The sequence below is a fragment of the Takifugu rubripes genome, chromosome 20 (genome assembly GCF_901000725.2).
Source record: "Takifugu rubripes chromosome 20, fTakRub1.2, whole genome shotgun sequence".
NCBI classification, from domain to species: domain Eukaryota; kingdom Metazoa; phylum Chordata; class Actinopteri; order Tetraodontiformes; family Tetraodontidae; genus Takifugu; species Takifugu rubripes.
Genome location: NC_042304.1, coordinates 13969213 through 13989161, shown reverse-complemented (window position 1 = coordinate 13989161; position 19949 = coordinate 13969213). Strand labels below are relative to the sequence as shown.

General features: G+C 48.8%; 1 protein-coding gene across 3 annotated transcripts in view; it reads left to right on the top strand.

Moving 5' to 3' along the window:
- Positions 1 to 1307: 1307 nt before the first annotated feature.
- ror1 (receptor tyrosine kinase-like orphan receptor 1) overlaps positions 1308 to 19949 on the top strand; it is a 76551-nt gene continuing 57909 nt past the window's right edge. For all 3 annotated transcript variants that reach the window (XM_029828320.1, XM_029828319.1, XM_029828318.1), the window contains exon 1: positions 1308 to 1644. In XM_029828320.1, coding sequence (XP_029684180.1) covers positions 1539 to 1644 — 106 coding nt within the window. In that variant the 5' untranslated portion in view covers positions 1308 to 1538. The remainder of the gene's footprint in view (positions 1645 to 19949) is intronic.

The window sequence follows — 19949 nt, the reverse complement described above, 5'->3', positions numbered from 1 at the left end:
CCCAAGCCTCAAAAATCACCATAACTCTAAATACTTCAACTGTGCAGTTGGTGGTGGGGCATTACAAAGACTTGTTGACACAAAGCTCACAGGATCCTGGAAACAGAAGCCAGCCGCTCCAAATATGTCAGATAGAGTGAGTTCTGGTCCCAAACACAACCCTTGGACACACCCCCGGGCCATCCTGTGGTACACAGGAAGTTTGGCAGTGTTATCTGGAGTCTCTGGAGGTGACTCGGGGTGAGCAGGGAGGCGGGAGGGGGGGGGGTTCTGGAGTGGGTTGTGAGCCGAGTCCTTGATCCTTCGGCCTGTTTCAGATCTACAGCAGAAACACAGGCCGTGCAGTTAAAGTCAAACATGAGATTTCCATCTAATGAGAAGGGGATGCTCATAATGATGGCAGCACCAGAGCTGCTAAATCACTACCATTCTCTTCCAGGTCATTTCAGTGTTCTGCATGTGCACGCTCACATGCAACAGCCTCCGGAATACATACATGAGAGGGCAGCCTCGCTCCCGGTGCTGTGATGTTCTGGTGTTAATGATTGCGCGCACGTCTGGACGGCGTGAGAGATGCGTGTGCATCTGCGGCGGACGCGTCTGCAGCAGGCGTGAGCCGCCACGCACACTTCCTCTTAATTATCTGTCAGCGTGACGCGCAAATTGCAACCAAATGAAGATGTCTCGAGCCTCCGGCTGTTATTTTAAACATCGCCTTCATTTAGTTATTATAAAAAATGCATAAATCTCAAAAATTGCAACCGCATTTGATGAGTAATGAGCTCCAGATTGACCATTAGGATGCTGTGGGAGAGTTAAAGGCAGCGAGAGCTACAGTTCATCGTTAAATGACATCACTTTGGCGTGCACATTTAGGACTTTAATATCGCCATTAATTGAATTCATTCTTGTATTTATTTTTACATTAAGGGAATATTATTGAATGTGTCCTTTAATATTTAGTGTGCTTTGGGTTGTGACCACAATTATGCGACTCTATTCTTTTTAAGATGCTTACAGTGCGTGGAAGAGCTGCTTATTCTTCATTCATTTTATCACTTTTATCCGTGGGTTGTTCTGACTAGTATATTTGATAGATTTGCATGTAAAAATCTATTGAATTGAATAGTATTATGCAGCTTTTGGGGTTTATCTGCCTAATTTGAATGTGTATCCGCGTCAGCGCTCGGAACTGTAGTTCCCATGTTTGGCCGCTAGGTGGCGACGCGTGGCTAATCAGAGCCATGTGGCTCCTGTGGGCACATCTCATCCCTGTGAAGTTTGCAGGAGGAATTTCCTTCAGTTGGGAAGAGAGGGCGATCAGTGAAGAGAGGAGAGCTCAGAGTCAGAAACCAGGAGATTAATTCCTTCCAGATTCTGACTTACATACATTTTTTTAGAGACCGTGTGTCGGTGCGCATTGATCGACAGGCGTGAAGCAAACTGCGCACCACGTTTGAGAGATTATTTTTGAAGCTGCTTCAAACTTCAGTTGGATGTGAAAAGGAGGGCGAAGGTTTTAACACAGAGCCGGAGGAATGTATCCAACTTGGGCAGCGGCGGGTCGGCGTGCGTGGAGATGTCCAGCTTGTGCGCTCTGGGTCGCCCTGCTGCTCCAAAGCGCCCTGAAACTGTGCGCGTCCGGTGAGTCTCCACATTCCCTCCCATTCTCACCTCTCTCTGGCTCTCTGGCGGCTCTTCATTGTCTGCTCTGGTCGTCCAGACACGCGTCAGCCCACAGATCGAACACGTTTCAGTCTTTTTTGGAGACTCCGTTCGCGCTATTGAACATCCGATTCATCCTCAAACTTTGGCACACTTGAACACTCTTCAGTTTTAATCCGATTGTCTCCTGCGCGGCGGTTGTTTCGCTCACTTTAAGCCGTGTTTGCCATCGTTCAGCCCCCCCCTCCCTCATGTAAATCGATCGTTGGTTTTGAGATTATCGTCTTTTTGTGATTCCGGAGCCTCCGCTCGGGGAGAGACGCGGCTGCTGTGGGAGACAATAGGGGGCTCTTAACAAGTCAGCTGGGTGGCTATTGTGGCCCCAGCCACCCCCCTCAATAGTTTAGATCAGTTTAAAGATAAGACTGGCACAAAGTCAATTAGAAGGCAAACAGTTGTTAACAAGGTTTGACTGGCTGGGAGGGGAGGGGGGGGTCAAGGGGAAATGGGTGAGACTGCGGCCTCTCCTACAGAATTATGATATCTGTCCTATAATTATCAGTTTATTTTTGGGTCTTTGCTCCCTGAATGGTCCGATCTGTGGTTGAATGTTCACCAGTAAAACCAGCTAAAGACTCGTTTAGCTCTGATTGACTTCTTTAAAAACTGATTCAAGCTCCACCATAAACTAAATTTCAAGCCTGGCGGGGCGAGTGGCTGCGTCCAGGATTGTTCTGGACCTCCGTCCTCCCACGTTGAGTAAACGTGCGCGGCGGCCAGGACGTAACGCAGGCGTCGGCCTTCACGCCGCAGAGCTTCAGAGCTGACCGTCCAAACAGCTCCATCACCGGGGTGGACCACCACAAAGGAGTGGGCCAACATGGCGGGGGCCCAGACTGAGGGCTGCGCCCGTTTGTTCGCCGCCGCCTGGTTTACTGGTCAGCCTACAAGTTCCCAATCGGGGGGTCAGAGGTCAGCGCTCTGTTGCTGTGGTGGAAGCGCCAGCATTTCCTGGAACAATGGCAGCTTTCCCTGCCTGCGTGTTTACACGGCAGCCCTGACAAACGTTAGAAACGGACACGCGCGGCGCGATTGATGCGACTTTCTCAGGAGCCGCAGCTGCTCGCAATACGTGGGACGGGGATGCGCCGGCCCCCAGTTGCCGTCCATATGAGCTCTTTCATGCTTAATAGATGCCACCCTTCCCTCGGCTCTGCGTGCACGCCAGGCCTGAGATGTAAAGACGGGAAATTGGAGAAAAGGGGAGCGTTTCTGCGATTCAGTAACTACGTTAGCGTGGAGCCCTTCTCCAGCGTTGAGGTGTTGTTGTGGTCAGACTGGCTTGTGGAGTTCGAGAGGAGGAAAAGGAGATCTGTGATTTCAGAGTGCATTCCAAAAATCCATTTTAGTTATTGTTAGTGCTTCCAACACTTATTCTGGTCGTTTATCCCTGTCACAGCTCATCTGAAAGCGCTGTTTTATTAACCTGAATGTCAGAATAATTGCGGTTTGCTTCACTTCTCCGCTCCTTCCTCACGTCTCCAGTGAAAATAACTTTCCATTTTTAGTTGGGGTATTTAGTAGCGTTGCCTCTTTACTGTTTAACACGGGTCAGACATGTTGGATAGCCTCTCCCGGACCTCTCAGAATGAGTTGTTAGCATTCTGGCCCATCGCTCCTGACAGAACTGGTGTAACTGAGTCAGGACTGCTGGCTCCCTCGCTTTGACATACTTTTTCCAGTTCCTACTTTTTATTGGTTTAAGTTCAAGGCCTTGTGGTGGCCGCTCGGCTAGCTCGACTCCGTGTTCCTGAAACGATCTGTTGCCATTTTGGAAGCGGAAAAATAACCAGTTTGATTGCTACCGTGCTTTTTTAATCCCTTGTTGCATCGAGATTCTGTCGCAACAGATAGAAAAGGCCCATTAAAGGGTTTCGCTCCAAGATTTCCCCCCTTTGTGCTTAAAAATGGGGTCGAGATCATAGAGTTCTGGTGACCTTTCGATCTGTTTTTCGTCATTCTTTGACTGAAATGCTGCAGTGTTTTTGATTTTGATGTGGAAATCAGCAACCACAGAAGTCACTTTTTTAAAGGAGCATTTTCCACACCAGCGCCCCCTACTGGTCACCAGACCACCATCCTCCCAATTATGGCTAAAATGACAATCCTTTCAACCATTTTCTGCTAAAATCATTCACGTCACATTCACAACACATGTCCTAATTCCTTGTCAAAGCTGTAGCCTGCTTGAAAACCGGCACGGACGGCTGGAACCTGAAATGTATGTTTAAAGTTAAGCCTTAAACTACGGGTGCAGGATCTGTTTAGAACAGACACTGTAATTCCGTCTCTCAGCGCCTGTGTTGAGCACCAAAGTAATAATCTGTGACATGTCCATAAAAATAAATTTAGAACAATGTTTTCCCACTATATAAACTGTTTAAATGTTTCCGAATGTGGGACATTCACCTCTGTACATAAAAGGTCCTCCGCGGGGCAGCGGCTGCGTGAAATGTGTTTAGAGTTGCATTTAGCCTTTTAATAACACGCAGGGACGGCCGTAAATCACGTCGGCCGGAACCGCCTGGGCGCAGATTTCAGCAGGACGCGCTGTTGACACTAATGAGGCGCCGTCACAGGAAAAGGATCCCCGGCAGGACGGGACGCGGGCGCTTTGCTCGTCTTTGCTGCAGAGGTCGCTTCTTCCGGCGGCCATTTTCCAATCGGCCGGGCAGTTCGGAGGCGGCGAGAGAGACTTCCTTTACGTGCACGCTCTGGGACGGGTTGGTCTCCATCGTGCTGCGATTATTTTGATTATTTTTGCCTAAAATCTCTCGGCGGACTGAAGAATGCGGCGGCGGCGTCGCCAGTTCGTCTGATGCTTTTCTGTTTCCACTGAGGGAAAAAGGCTGTTTTACTCTTCTAGAGCCGACAGGTGAGTTTAATCGAGTTTAAACCTTCAATCCCAACCCCGGAGGGCGGCTGGAAGCCTGTCTGTGGGTCATGGGCGTGCAAATGCCGGGGCCGTTTCTTTGATTCGGGCTCTGCTCGGTCCCCTCGGAGAGGCAGCTTTTAATCAAGGCTCGGCCAGATCCTCCTCAGAGGTGCTCGATAAAGTTTCTGCTGCAGCCGAGCGTGAAACCCCCTTTCCTGCAATTTAGCGTCTGCACAGGAGGTCGGCTCGTTCCTGAGAGGAAAACCTCTGGCGGATTCTGGGAAAGGCCTGAAAGAAGCTCACATTTATTAATATGCAGTCAGAATTCAGGCTGCAGTTCAGTTTGGAATGAGGCAGAAAAACCCTAATTTGATGCATTAAATGCACTAAAGTTCCATTTGCCCCTTTAATTGACCTGTTACTCTCCGGCCCTCTGTTCAATACCTCCAATGTTAGTGTCTTTCAGCTGCTGTCTGGAAGACAAATTATACCTGCGGCATGAAAAATGTGCTCCGCTGTGCCTTCTACACACGCCATACAATGAGCCTTTTGCTGGAGTTGTAAGCCAAGCTGTGAGCGCGAGGCCGCGCTGATGACAAAGTGACACTTTAATGAGTCTAATGGAATAAGCCACACGTAGCGTGCGGATCGGTTTCCCATTAGCAGTTGGCACGGCTCCGTGTTCGGCATGGCTCTAAAGCTCCGCGAGTCCAACCTATATTTACTAAAAACTGCTGCTGTTGTTAGCATCTTCAGCATTTGTGGCTCTAAAACCCCCGATAGGTCATATTTTAATCCTGTTTGTAGAAGCGCTGTGATTGCAGGTATCCGTTACATATGCTAATCTACTCGGGGAATTGCCTTTATTGGCTGTACAGAGCTGTACAAACCACCTTTATTTGCTCAGATTATTTCCACTAATCATCTTAACACTCCGGCTCATTAACGCGAGTGTTTTCTTGGATTAGGAGGCCTAAAACCTGCCGGCGCGGCGTTTCGCTCGCCAACCCTAACTAGAAACATTTCATGACGGTCGGATATCAGTTTGGAGTATTACCTCTGTTCTTTGAGCGCTTCGCCGCCACAGGGGGCGGGGCTTGCATCTCTAATAGGTCACTGGCGGCGTGTATGACATCACAGCTGCGCCTTTTCTGCACTCATGATCCACAGGTGTGAAGCAGCCACGCAGGCCTCCGACCAGAGAATATCCCACCCCTGCGTTCATCTCGCCACCACCAGCGGGACGGCACCACCCCAGCCCCTCCCCTTTATCTTATCTCCCCTTTATTCTCTGTGTTTTCATTTCACCGCCATCTCTGACGTTCTTGGCGGCGTTCCTCATGTACAGACGCAGACGGCGCGCTCCCTGTGCCCCGGCGTGGCTCTTCGTGTCGCCGCTTCTTGTCGGCCGACTGACAGGCCGCTGTGGGTGTTTACGCGACAGTAACCAAGAGCGCGGCGGCTCACACGGCTGTTTTGCTAACGGTTTCAGGATCCTTTCACGACAACCTGTTTTTGTTTACAGTCACATGGCCGTGTTTTGCTTCTCTCTGTCCACCGGACCATCAGCTCCGGTTGCATCAACTCTGCGGTTTTTAATACAAAAACATCTGACAATTCAAAACAGTTGGTCGCTAACGACACCATTTAGATCGAGCTAGAAATGATTGTGATAGAAAACACATTTCTGTTGGAGTTCTGATGTTTGTGCAGCAGGAAATGTGATTTTTCCGGGTGTTTTATGACTCGTGTGATGCATGTTTGTCTTAAACAGAGAGGTGTACTCAGCCCTGTGGCTTCATGGCCGATACTGGTAGCCACAGCAACCATAACCTTGCTACAGCCTGAAGTTGAGGAATTTTGCTCTTTTGAAGATTAATTTACACAAACGCGCTTTAGTTCATAGTTGACCCCTCTACTTTGACAGCTAAATCTATTAGCTAAGTATTAGCCACAATAATACAATAACAGTGTTGTAGCTAAGCTTTCGTCACGTGTGTGTGTGTGTGTGTGTGTGTGTTGGGGGGGTTAAATATTTTACTAACACTAATCGATAGTTCAGTTTTAAGTAGCATGATGATGTCGTCATCTCAGGTTTTTTGATTTGTGCAAAGCTGTTCGCAGCTTCAGAGGTCAAAGTCATTTAATGACTTGATGCAATACTATATATATATTATATCTATTATATCTATTTTGCCTTTAACCCACAACCTATTGTGGTTATGCTTGTTATGTCTGTATTAGAGTTACTAGTCAAACTAGGGAAAAAAGCTCTGCCAAGCAGCTCATTTCCCAGCATATTGTGACTCACCCATAGTTCAGCATATTTAGCTATACGAGGTTAGATAACGTAGCAGGTTACTTTATGATCATTAAAATCTGTTTAGAACTCTTGGAGTTATTTTGCAGACAGACAGACAGACAGACAGACGCCGGCCTTGTGGAGGTAATAAACCAGCTGTTCCTGCTGACCACATTTAGGAAAATGCCCTTTTCTGGGTTGTCCAACACTAAGTTGTTGCCATGATCTTTATTTAGCATCCATGGACGCGAGCGTGGACCTGACCTTATGTTGGTTTAACCAAAGGATTTTCCACATTGTCCTCCCGGCACGGCCTCGATTAGCTATCAACGAGTGTTTGTCCAGCCACTTCATTCACATACAAAAGACTCGAGAGGGGCTGCCGTCAGCTGTGTGGGGGGGCTCAGTCCTGTTGTCCAGGGGATCTCAAGCTTTCACTCAGGGCTGACGAGCGCTCCTGGTAATCCTGCTGACACAAGTAGTCGGCGCCTGCCCTCTATCTGCCCAGAAACCAACAGTTGGGACGTCCAAGATGGCTGTCAGTGAAACAGAACCAGCAGAAATTTGAAGGAACTGGAATTCCCCCTTTTATCCATTCTAATCCTGTATCGACCACACTGGCCAAAGACTCTGGAGTTGTCGGGGCTCAAGTGCCAGTCTGGCAGACCGCTGCTGGTCCGCCACCCGCCCTGCTCGCCACTGGCGAGGAATCGGCCCATTGTGGTCCCGTGTGGACATAGACGAGGTGACGTCTCCTCCATCATTTAACATCCTGAAGGAAGCTATCGGTGTCCCGGCGCCAGACAAGTGGGTGAAAAGAGAAGCGGGGTGGAAAGACGGCCCGTCGTTTGATGCCGCTCACTTTCCAGATGCTCCAGACGTAGGACTGCAGGAACGCCGGCGTTTGATGTCTGTGGTGCATCTGCAAGAATGCTAATGGAGCGGCAGGAATGTGTCTTTCTGTGACGGGGGCAGGAATGTTGCTGTCTCGCCGTCTCTGCGGAGTCAAAAATCAACACGGAGGTTTAAGGGAGCTGTCGAAATATTAAAAGATTGGTTGAAATCAATAAAACAGCCGCTTAATTTCACCTTGCGACTTCTTTTGAATGCAAATCTAAGCTAACGTGGAGCTGGAACCCGCCTCCGCTCGCGTTTACTTTTCCGTTGGGTTGCGGCCTGAGTGCCAGCAGTCCTCCAACACCTCAGCGCTGTCCCCTCGTCCCTGCCTCCGTCCTGTCCTCGCCCCCGCCGTCTGACTTCAGGAGTGCAGGAAACGGGGCCGCGTTGCGCCGCCGCTCGCAGCAGGAGAGGTCAGGGGGGCGCCGGAGGAAGCCGGAGTGAAAGAAATCGCGACTGTTTTTCTTAGAAGGGGATGAAAAGATTGATAGTCTGAGAATGTGAGTCAGGGCCTGGGAGATGGGCCTGGCTCGGAGAAGGGAAAAGTTAGAGGGCGAAGAACAGAAAAATGTTTTCACAGAGGCTTTTGAGCGACAGCGGGCTTCAATGAGCTCCCAGCAAGTTTAATCACATTTGCCGGTAAACGACGCGGAGAGAAGAATCCGGGCCCGCGGTACTTGACAACTCCTGACCTCCATCCCTCCATCAGAAGTCAATGATCTTCTCCTTAGAGGGGCCTGCATAAGAGGCTTATGTCCGCGTGATCCCGCTGCCTGTTTGCTTAACCTCTGCGTGGCTGCCTCAGCGGTGCTAAGCTTCACCCAGAAGAGCTCATTAGCGCTCAGCCCTCCGCTTTGTTCGCTGGTTCCCCGTTTTTAAGAGGCCGGTCGCCATACAGCGCGCTGCCTTTGGTGGGAAAAGATCCATCATTTTGCAATAGAAGGTCATTCCAGCCGTGTCGTGTCTACACGGCAGCTTTCAGGATTCCGTTTGAAGGCCACGTGAGTGTTCCAACAGAAGTTAGAAGCATCACGCTGTCAAATCGAGGCCTTTAATGGAACCCATCATGAAATCGGAGCGCTTCAGCACTTTCCAGGTCCTTAGCCTCATTTCCACGGTCCTTGAACGGGAGATTTGTTGTACTTTTCGCAGCATTAACGCCAGTTTATCCCGCTGCGCGCAATCGTGTTTGTCAGAGAAGACGCCGGCCCAAAAAGATTTACGCAACCCGGAGGCTAATCTCGCTTTGACACAGCATCGGAGCGAGCGTCGGGGTTTATTATTCCTGACGTGCTCTGTTGAAGCGCTGCGTTGGAACGGGCCGGTCCCGAGTCGGCGTTCCACACATCCCGTCCACATCCGAGCGACGGTCCAGATGGACGGAGGCCGGTTTCACCCGCCGTGGCGCCTCCTGTTGCCTCGTGACGTGAGCCAGATCTGCACTTTGTGGTCTGAGAGCTCATGACCTGAGATCATTCCGCCCATTCACGCTTTGATTTTAAATTCGATCCAACAGCTGGCCAGATTGAGTTAGACCCATGATGAGCCTGAGAACATCCCTTTATATCGGGATACACTCGCCGCTCCCAGCGGCGCCCAATCGATGCTAGCGACATTGTCGTACAGCGATTTGTGATGATTGACTCAACAATTAGCAGCAGCACATTTGTGGACAAAGACAAAGACAAAAAGCAGCAGCTTGTGGCCAATTAATTAAAGTTTAGAGCCTTTTTAGCAAAGGCTGGAAAATGGCTGTAAATCCAAGGAGATCCGGTCGTTGAGTATATTTAGCGGTGCAACGCGAGGGCGACGTGCACTCAAGCAGGCGTCCCGCGTCATCATTTTGGGACCTGGCCCCATGTCAGCTGTAAACTCCAGAGATTAAAGGAATGTTGATTATCTTGAGCACATGTGTAATTGACACAAATAACCCATTGCTAATGAGTACGCTGCGAGCTCGTTAAATGTGTTTAGGAAATCACACAAGCGCTCGGCTGCTTGTAAATTAGTTACATCACTCAGCGGTTTACACAAAGTGCCCCGAGACGCGCACGGCGAGGCCACCTTCTTAGAGAAGGTAATAAAACTGGTGAAAATGGGCCGAGATGGCAGCCGATAAGGGCTCTGATACTGGTTTCATGGAGGCTAGCGGCCGCCGCGCTGGTGCTCTGGAGCCATGGAGGCAGAGCGTGATTGGTGGTGTGCATTAGCAAACGTGCACGAGCAAACGTGAACGCCCCGTGTCCCCGTGTTGGTGGTCTTGGAAAGCCACCAAGTTTGCCCGGCTGGCCTGTAATGTGAAAGCAATTAGCAGGCAGCGGTTTTGCAGAGCCCGGTGTGTGTGGAATAACAAAGGGGAAAGTAGGTCAGCGCGGAGCCATAGGTGCACCGCGAGGCCGCTCCGTTCCTGCACGCCACCGGGGTTTATGGTGGCGTGCAGCGCGCCGCGCGTCTGAAGCCGCTGTCGCTTTGGTCTGGTGGGTATTTCTGGCTTTGCTGTTGCCACGCAACAATGCAACACAATCGTGAAGGGGATCAAATATCCGGACGTGAACAAACGATGGAAAATGACTGTTGGGTTCCTGATCAGGCTGGTAGTAGAACCCCTGACGTCAGTGGGTTAAATGTGGCTTTATTCAGCTCTCTGGAGTCCTCTTTGATGTCTCCACGCCCGTCTCCTTCATCTGATATTCATTTTAATCAGACGGACATTCCCGCTGATAGAAATCTGCCTCTGACTTATCCTGGATGAGGCACACACACACACACACACACACACATCTAGTTGGGGTGTGTGTGTGTGTGTTTACGGTGTGTCAGAAAGGTGCGTGCCCTGTGTCACATCTGGCAGCCTGTGGGTTTTTCATGAACTGCTAAATGAGGGGTAAAACACTCCCAGCTGCCCCCGAGCAAACTCACCTGCTGACCATCGGAAACCACTTTTCCACCAAAGGTACCTGGGAAATGTAGTTGCCATAAATCTCCAACCGGGAACCTAAATGACCCCCTGGGCCATTTTTTGCCAGCATTTTTAACTCCTTTAACTGGATTTTGCATCTGCGTTGCTGCACCCTGATATCCAAGCGTGTTGTCACGGCGACGAGTGTCTCCCTGTTGTTGGAGGCTATGGTCTGCTTCCTGGGTGCGTAGCACAGGCCGTGCTGCTTGAAGAACAAGTGTTGGATCGTGACTCGCGGTTCCTCCAGTGGAACAGATCCTGGTTCCTGCAGTAGGAAGGCGCCTCAACCCCCCCGCTGTCTGAACGTCACCACTTTCTCCTCGTTCTCCTCCAAACGTGCCGATAAGACTCAATGACAGAGGCTCTCCTGTCCGTCAGAGGCGTGTTGTGTCTGTCGTTTTTGCGTTTTGTCTCCTTCCCTGTCCGAACATGCGCGCGCCCGTCCCCCCCCCCTCCTGAATCCGCTTTGAAGACGTTTTACATCCTCGGATGAACTCAAAGCTCTGGTGAAGGAGAGGATTGATTGGCAGTGGTCACGCTCACAGCTGGAGCGACCACATCCTCTTCACATGTTAAAGTCATTTTCACCTCTTCTGCTGTGGGGAGAGGAGCAACAACGACCCCCCCCCACCACCACCACCTCACTTCAGACCTCCAGCCTGCATATTTCTGCTATCTGAGGTCAGCAGAAGCAGCTTTTGTCTGAGGTGACCCTTCACCATCACCAACTACATTGTGCAGGGAGAAGAACCGGGGGGGGGGGGACAGAAGATGACAGAATCAAAGATGACCTTGATTAATGAGGTGGCTCCTCGGGGGTTTGGCTGTTTTATTTCAAGCTTGGCTCCCAAAAAGTGTTACTGTGATTTTCCTCAGGATAAGATTTTTTTTTTCTGTTTTTGACCAAAACTAGCCACTGTTATCCGTTTTCTGTCTCAGATCTGACCCGTCCCAGTGAGCACCGTCACCCTGAGACCAGCCAGTCAGCACCTGTCAGTCCGGGCTGAAAACACGTCCCCCCCCCCCCCCCCCCCCTTTCGTCTCCTCGGCCGGCTCTCGACCATATTTTATTATTTCATCTCACTGCCTTCTGCCACTGATGACAGTTTTTCCCCCACCACATATGAAATTACCTGCTCGGCACGGCTTTCTGTCATTTCCTCCCTCGTCCTCTCCAGCACCCCCCCCCCAGACAAGAATGAAACCTCAGACAAGGAGTCATTTTGAGCAGGAATCGTGGCTCACAGCTAAGATTTAGTCGTAAGCTTCCACTGCGGCTTTAGCCCTTTATTTCACGGAGTTTGGCACGCGGGCGGTGTTCTGCATAGAATCCATCAGATGCTCCTTAACCAGCGAGCACATTGTGACCCCCTGGAGAGCTCTTCATTACCCCCCTCCCCCGCATATGAAGGCTACATAAACCTAAAAACTCTTTGAGATCACTCCGCCACCATCTAATTATAGTCCATCACACAAAACAACCTCAAGACCGTTGAAACAAGCTGCCTCTTGCCTCACATCTGTATATTTCCTATATATTTTTTATGAATACTTCCGGTTATTAACTGTTTTGAGTGGAACTTAGTTAATGGTGCTAATCATAATAGTTATTTATTAGTTGTGCCACAGCAGCTGCAGCCCAGCACACGTGCACGGTCTCAGAGACAGGACGAAACATGGAAGTAGTCCATGTCAGGAACAGGGCAAAGGCAGAGGTGGCTATTTACAGTCATTTATTTACCTCTCTGATTGTTGACGTGTGCGTCACGGGCGCCGATGGAGAAGTGAGGGCCTGCGAGAGGGTTCTGAAGGGCCGAGCTCGATTAATGGAATGAGGAGGGCGAACAAAGGAAAGAGTGAAAGGACAAGTGCGGGGCAAGTGGGGAGACGAGGGGCAAATCTTTTATGAGGCCAGAAAGGAGAAGAGGGGGGATATCAGCGCCTGTGGTGGGCATGAATGGTGGAACCGAGCGTGTCCTTTAATGTCAGATGAGTAACTCCTGACCTGACACAGGCTTTTAATCGCTGTGGCCTCCAGCTGGGAGGGGCCGCTGCTTTTAAAAACACTGGGTTCAAATGCAAACAAAGTAAAAGAAATTAAAGAAGTGCTTGTATTGACCAGCTGTGATGGGGTTCTGAAGGTTCTGCTGGCCATTTGCTTGGGTTTTTGGTCGGTGAGGCCCCAGCCGGGCTTCTCTGCCCTCCCACGTTTGGGGGGAGAATAATCCCGTGAGTTTGCAGGATTCTCCGTTCATGAGTGACGAGGCCGGGGGGGGGGGGGGGAGAGGAGATGGCTGAAAGAGGCAGCTCAAGCAGAAAGACAGGCAGAGGGGTTAAGTGGAGGCAGGTGTTCCATGACAAACCCTACAACCCCCCACCTCTTCCTCTACTCCATTTCCCTCCACAAACTGGTCCACTGAGATCACAGCGGAACGGCCCAAGAACAGACACTTGTTCCCCGCTTCCCTATTTTCTCTTACCTTCTTTTGTTTCCTGTTATCCAACCACCTTATCCGTCTGATCTAATCTATCCGACCCAAATTGCAGCCTTCTCCTTTAATCCCAGGTTTCTTTTCACCGTCCCTCTGTGTGCCGTCCAAACTGGACCACCTGGTTTTGTGGTTTGAAATCTTATAAAACCCCTGTTGGTTTAAGCACACGGACAGTTTTCCCACCGCACCACTCTGCGCCTGAGCAGATGTCAAATTAATTTATATTAGATTGACATAAAAAATGTTCTTCCAACGCGATCCGGAGGTGCTTAAACTCCACCTCGGGAATGACGCAGTCACCAAATCAAGTACTTAATGCTGAACACATGACTGAGTCAATCACTGCCATTGTGCATTTAATCGGCTTTAGAATAATAAAATGAGCATCTTTCCCAACAGCTTCCCAAGTGTTGATCGGCCATTTTTAAAGCTCTCTGGACAAGAACACTTCAGATGGAGCGTTAATTTGCCATCCTCGTAGATGAGGACGGGAGTCCTTCTTACGCAGCAGTGCTGCATAATTCAGATTTTAGTCTGTTTTTAAACTCTGTCGAGCTAGTTTAATTTAGTTTTTGCCCCATGTTAAAGTCATGCTCATCAGCTCCCCTAGTGGTCACTTCCAATCTCAAGTGATCCCAGAAATACCTTCAATAATTGATTTACTGTGCTGGCCATGAACAGCAGCAGGTCTGCAGTGCATTAGATTCATCTGTTTTTCCACAGAAATGACAAAATTCACCTCCATCTTCAGTGCAGGTGTTTTGATGATGTCATTAAAAAGTCACCCTGAGGTAAACCTCACAGCAGGGGATAAGTGACATGAAGGTTCAGGCTGGGGGCCTTTTTCTCCTGCTGTCTGGACAGTTTCAGAATAGATTTTAGTTCATTTACATGATTGATGCATTTCTAAGAACCAACCTTCACCCAAATAGTTCAAATAATATTTTGATGGAATAGAAAAATAAATCCCCCATTTCTGGCTCACTGTAAGAAGTGAAATATAATATGTATCTGCAGGGACATAAACTGGCTCAATCACACACATCACGGCCTCCCTTTGACCCCCCCACCCCCCCACCCCCTTCCCAACGATGACTCATGCACTATCTATTGTGCGCACGCCGATTGTGTGCACATTTGTGGAAATTGGAATGCCTGGAAGTTCTTAGGACTGACATGTGTGTGTCTTCTGGAGCCATGTGTGTTTTAGTGTTTGAAATCTGCTGGGCCGAAGCCTGTGGATGCCTCCGAGAGCCACTTCAGACAGATGTTCCGCTTGAAAAAAGACACGCAGCTGTCTTTTTGGAAGCATCACACACAGACACACAATAGCAGCAACACACACTTGCTGCTCATCCTACAGCAGCAGTATTGTTGAGTCTGTCTCGACATAGAACCTATTATTCTCATTAATAACTGGATTATAGACGGTGAAAATGACCCGTACAGTAGTCTGGAAGAGTCCAAATAAAAATGTCCCGGCAGTTTCAGTGGCATGGCATGAAATTCCATAAACCCATCAAAGGAAAAAATGGAACCGTGTAAATCTTGGACTTGGCCGCGGCCGCTCTGCTCCCCGTCCAGATGTAAGTGCCTGCTGACAAACGGTTCTCCTCTCCTCAGCGGAGGCCTCTTTGCTAAACTGCAGCCCCGTGGAAAGAAAGACACTCAAGAGCTGAACATAATTAATCAAACAAGCCCACAACAAAACGAGGACGGTAAAAGAAAACAGCGAGCCTCTTAGAAACCGCTGGAAAATTTATAGAGTTCCAATCAAAACCCCTGAAAAGCTGTGCAGTCCATCTCTGTGGAGGTGCAGTGGGAGAGTGTGTGCTTGGATTTAAAGGGTGAAGAGGATTTAAAAGCTGCAGTTTAATTACAAAACCAGGCTCCACTCCGTCCTCCGTGGACAGTGAGAATCCTGGAATAGGCTCTCCCCGTCTCTCACACACACTCACTTGAACGTCGTCTACTTCAACTCCAATCAGGCGGCGATAACAAACCGCCACTTCATGGCTAACCTGCTGCCTTAAGCGGCGTGTCTGTGCGATAAAGAGTCGACCTTTATCGACTTGTTATCTGTGACGGGAAGAGTGGCGCCCTGCCAGAGAGCGCGGAGGATGGAGGGTATTTTAAGCACCTCCCCAGGCGCATTATGAAATGGTCACTAATTTTGTAAGGATTCTTTTAATTTAGGTGGTGTTTATGTCGTTACCAGCAACCAGTTGTGCGCCTGTTTGTTGGGGAATTTCCCTTTTAGGCGCCTAATCAATGCTGTCAAATCTAATTAAGAGCTCGAATGCCTTGCTCATGTCAGGTGGCACATGAGTAAGATCTGCAGAATTCCCCGTTTGGTTAAACTGGTTAGTCACTGTCCGACTGCAGTCTCCAATGTATCTAATTATCATGCCAGACTTTAAATTAGGCTGGAAATGTGTCTGTAAATGCAGCAGTGAGACTCCTGCTAATATATGCTCGGGGGGGATTGGATTAAAAGCTCATAGATGTTGTTATTTGTATTGATTTCATTAATTTATCGCACAGAGAAGCAAGTCAGGAGTGAGATATCAACTCTCCAGTTGGGATGAAAAACGATCCGCGCGAGTGTGACGGATTCAGCCCTCAGACGCTCAGGAAAAGGGTGATGTGTGCAGTCAGTTGTCAGCCGTGCGTGATCTTGCATGAGAGTCCTGCATTAACAGAGTCATGGTTCATACTCGAGCATGTGTAGACGCACATATTGGTTAGTGCAGTCTGTAGTCCTGTACACTACATTTCACACTTGGGACTGGCTGGTCCGGTCGGTGTATCCTTACACAGGCTGGGAACCAACGGGGGGAAAGTTCTCTTCAAAAAGGAGACATGGAAGTGACAGCTGAGAACACCCAAGGGTGATGCTACAAAGTCAGAGGACTCAGGAGGGCAGGAGGTTATTGCATTGCTCTGGTCAGAGCCAGGAATGACTTTTCTGTGACTCCAGGTATGTGATTCTGGCTGAGCCTGGGGAAATCCTCTGTTTACACTCGGGCAGAGACCCGCAGATTAGTCGGCCTGGTATTCACCTGATTAAAATGACCTTCTTGTGTAAACTAAGCTGCGGGGTTGAGAGCAGCGCGCACATACAGGGGACCTTGTAGGTCCTGGACGGGCTATGAAACACTGTGTAACTAACACACACCAAAACACTCTCTCACACACACACGGAATAGAATATTCCTGTTGCAGCAAGGTCACTTTACCATGGAGACCAAGAAGAAAAACATCAATAATCTGTTGGGCCTGATAAAGCTGCAGCATTAAACACAACTGTCAGCTGTAACTGTATCTTTAGAGTGTGTGTGTGTGTGTGTGTGTGTGTGTGTGTGTGTGTGTGTGTGTGTGTGTGTGTGTGTGTGTGTGCGTGCGTGCTTACAGGACACATGCTGACCACAGACAGGTATCGGAGCCATGCAGGTGATTGGCTTCAGCTGCTGTCAGTCACGGCTCTCCTTCACATCTCTGTTGCTCCTCATGTTGCCTTTCAGGCCTCAACCTTCTCTATCATCCCCATCGCCCAATAATTCAGCCCCTTTTTATCGTGCCTCGTCCTGTCTGCTCTCCTTCTTCTGTCCTGCTCATGTCAGTTTAACACGCCGAGGTCTCCAGTCCAGCCCGCGGACATCACCCTCGATTAGAACGTCGAGCTTAAAGACGACGTCTCCGAAGGTTGCCTCGCCACGTGTGCCTTTCAGGTTTCTGTTTAAGCTTGTGTAGAACACGGTCATTGGTATATCATCGCTGACAGCTGTCGTGTTGTTATAACGCAGCCTTTTCCTTCGAGAGCACCTGGGTTTTATACCTTTGGCTTCTTCAGTCCCCTGCTGCTGTAAATCCTTCCCAGAGCAACATTCACTCTTTCTGTCTGTCTGGACCAAGATACTCGCACATGAATGCAGCAGCTTCACCGAGGCTGCGATGTTTTTGAAATAATAAAAAAGCTCCTTACAAAGAGGGTAGGCTCATCCGGGTTTCCCAATAGCCTTTGTTTGCAGGATTGGGAGAGAGTATTAAAACATGCAATTAAAATAAAGGTCACCAAAGGGTGGTTAATGATTATAGTACCCTAATGGTGGAAAATATTTCAGAGGGGAAAAAAATCCTGTATTTTGCATGTAAAAAAACCCAGATGCCTCGATAAAGTGTTTTCCGTAGTCACAAATCTCCCTCTGACTTCCAAAGACCTTGCACATTAGAGTTTGGCTGAAGCAGTCGGGTCCTTTTGCCAGGGGGAAGAAAAAGTTGCAATTAGACCTGCGGCCAAGATGAGAAAAGATCTTGATGTATGCTGCAAATGTGCGACAATGAAATCTTTTATTTCACTTCCATTTCTCTGGGTGCACGCTGGAGAGGATCGGGTGCCTAAAAGCATGTTCAGATTTCCTCGAAGAAACTGATTTAATTATGGTTTGTTTGAGAGGAAGGCCACTTTTGAAAAACTGAATTTGGCCGCTGCCAAAGTAAAACGAGCACAAGGGGGGGGAGAGGAGACATAAGGCGTCGGTGTCAGTCATTCATAAACACCAAAACTGAAGTGATAGCATTAGCACATGGCTGCAACAGTATACCGACCTCACCCGGTGGGGTGCATCGGTGCAGAGCGTGCCCCCGCTTCCCTTTACGACGGTGTAGCTGTATCAGCATCAAAGTTAAAGCAAGGACACCCCCGACCTCGGGTCTGAATGGAACAGTCCTGCACTCAGGAGGGAACTGGTGCTTACGGCCATGTAGCATATGGAAGTTTAGGTTTACAGGAGACTCTATTCCCAATCCCACATTCACATGAAACATGCCACTAGAGCGTACATGACCTTTAGGTTCTGTGTTCAAATCAGTGTTAATAGTGCTAGTGACTCGTTAAAAATGAAGCAGAGGCCAGTGGAGTAAGTTTACGGTACTTGGCTGGGGCGCGGGGCTCCAGAGGACACTGGGAGGAGTGGGAATGCCGAGACAAAGACGACCAGTAGAGAAGGAATGCTGGTGTCCTGCTGAGCTAATCCTAGCTGCAAGAAAGGGGAAAATGTGGAAAGCGAGGGAAGGAGGGAGGAGACCTTAAGATGGCAAAGGAAGGTCTCAGGGTTTGGGCAAAAATGGAAAGTGTTCCTTGAGAAAAATCCTCTTCCCATTCATGAGTTTCTCCCCAACCTTCACCTGCTTTCTCTCGATGGCTTTATCGCGTCCTCTCTCTCGCCGGTGGTCCAGCTGGTCTCCGTTCAGTTATGGAGGTATTGGGAGTTAATGAGACAGCTGTACTGTTTGAGATGTGAAGTCCTTTAGATCAGCTTTTCTCCGTCTACACAGCCGTGCTCTCTTTAGTCCTGAGAGGAGCGAGTGAAGCCATTTTTATTCTCAAGGGCCATTTATATCGAAACAAACACCCACTTCAGACTGTTTTGTTTGTTTGGCTGGGCGAAGGATTTGAGATGAGATCAGAGCCATTCATTCAATGAAATCAATGATTCTTTGCACAAACGGAGTAGGCTGCTGAATTTTTCATTGTCAGAGGCTCGAATATTATTCCTGATTAGAAACAAGGTCCACACAGCATATTCACTGCATGTCGGCCGTTCTGACTGTTATTCTTGCATGCCTGCCAGTGTGGGAAAGTAGTTAAGCTTTTCAATCCATGCATGAGAATAGACAGAACAAGTCTGGATTTAAAGCAGGTCTTCCAAACCTGTGCAGAAACGCTGGCAAAGGCTGCAGCATCAGATTGGAAGCCCTGCGATAAGAAGCAGAAGTCTGAGGCAACACGGGCTTCTAAGCACCTGGACATGCTCAAAAGCTAGTCCAGGTACTCCCCGTGTGCAGGCCAAGTCTCCCTTTTCTAAGCAGTGGGTCTTTATGCACTTTAACTCGATTACATGTATCTTTATGACCCCAAAATGAAGGTGATGTTTCACCCCGGAGGGTCTGACTCAGTATTCCGAAGTATTCCGATTCTGCTGGTAAAGCTGAGATGTGTGTGCAGGAGATGGAGTTGAAGCTTTTCTGCATGAATTGTGGGCCAATTTTAATATTAAATGCAAATTTTGTGCACATTCTCTCACTGTCATTTGCTTTGTCATATAAAAGGTGAATGCACTACAGGTGACACCAAAACAGGTTATTATATTATTATTACATACAAACAGTTGCAACTTTTTCCAGGTTTTCAGGATGTTGAATGCAAAACAGTCATCCAAGTTTTCCAATAATTATAAATATTGCTCATCATTCTATCAGCCTGTGTCACATATTGGTAGCGAGGTGGGCGCTACAGTACGGCTTAACGCTGCTGCCGTCAACGTGTTGCCCCCCTGGCTTGAATCCGAACCATTTCCTGTCCAGCTTCCTGTCCCAGTCCTCTCGGTTCTGTCCGGTCCAGTCCAAGCTTGAGGCAATTACAAACATCTCAAGGGGAAATCACGCTCATTCTCATGACACATCGTTGCTTTTTCAGCGACAATGGAGGCATTAAACCTGATGAGCTCCGTCGTCCTTGACGACAGTTTCTGTCCAAAGTAGAGAAAAAAAGCCCATTTTAGGATAAAGGTAGAATATTGAGACATTCAAGCCATTTTTTAAAAAAGAAACTGGCCTCAGCTGTGATTTATTGCTTTGTTGTTCTGTAAAATAAAAACAGCATGAATATAATCTACTAGGGACTGATTTATTACTGCA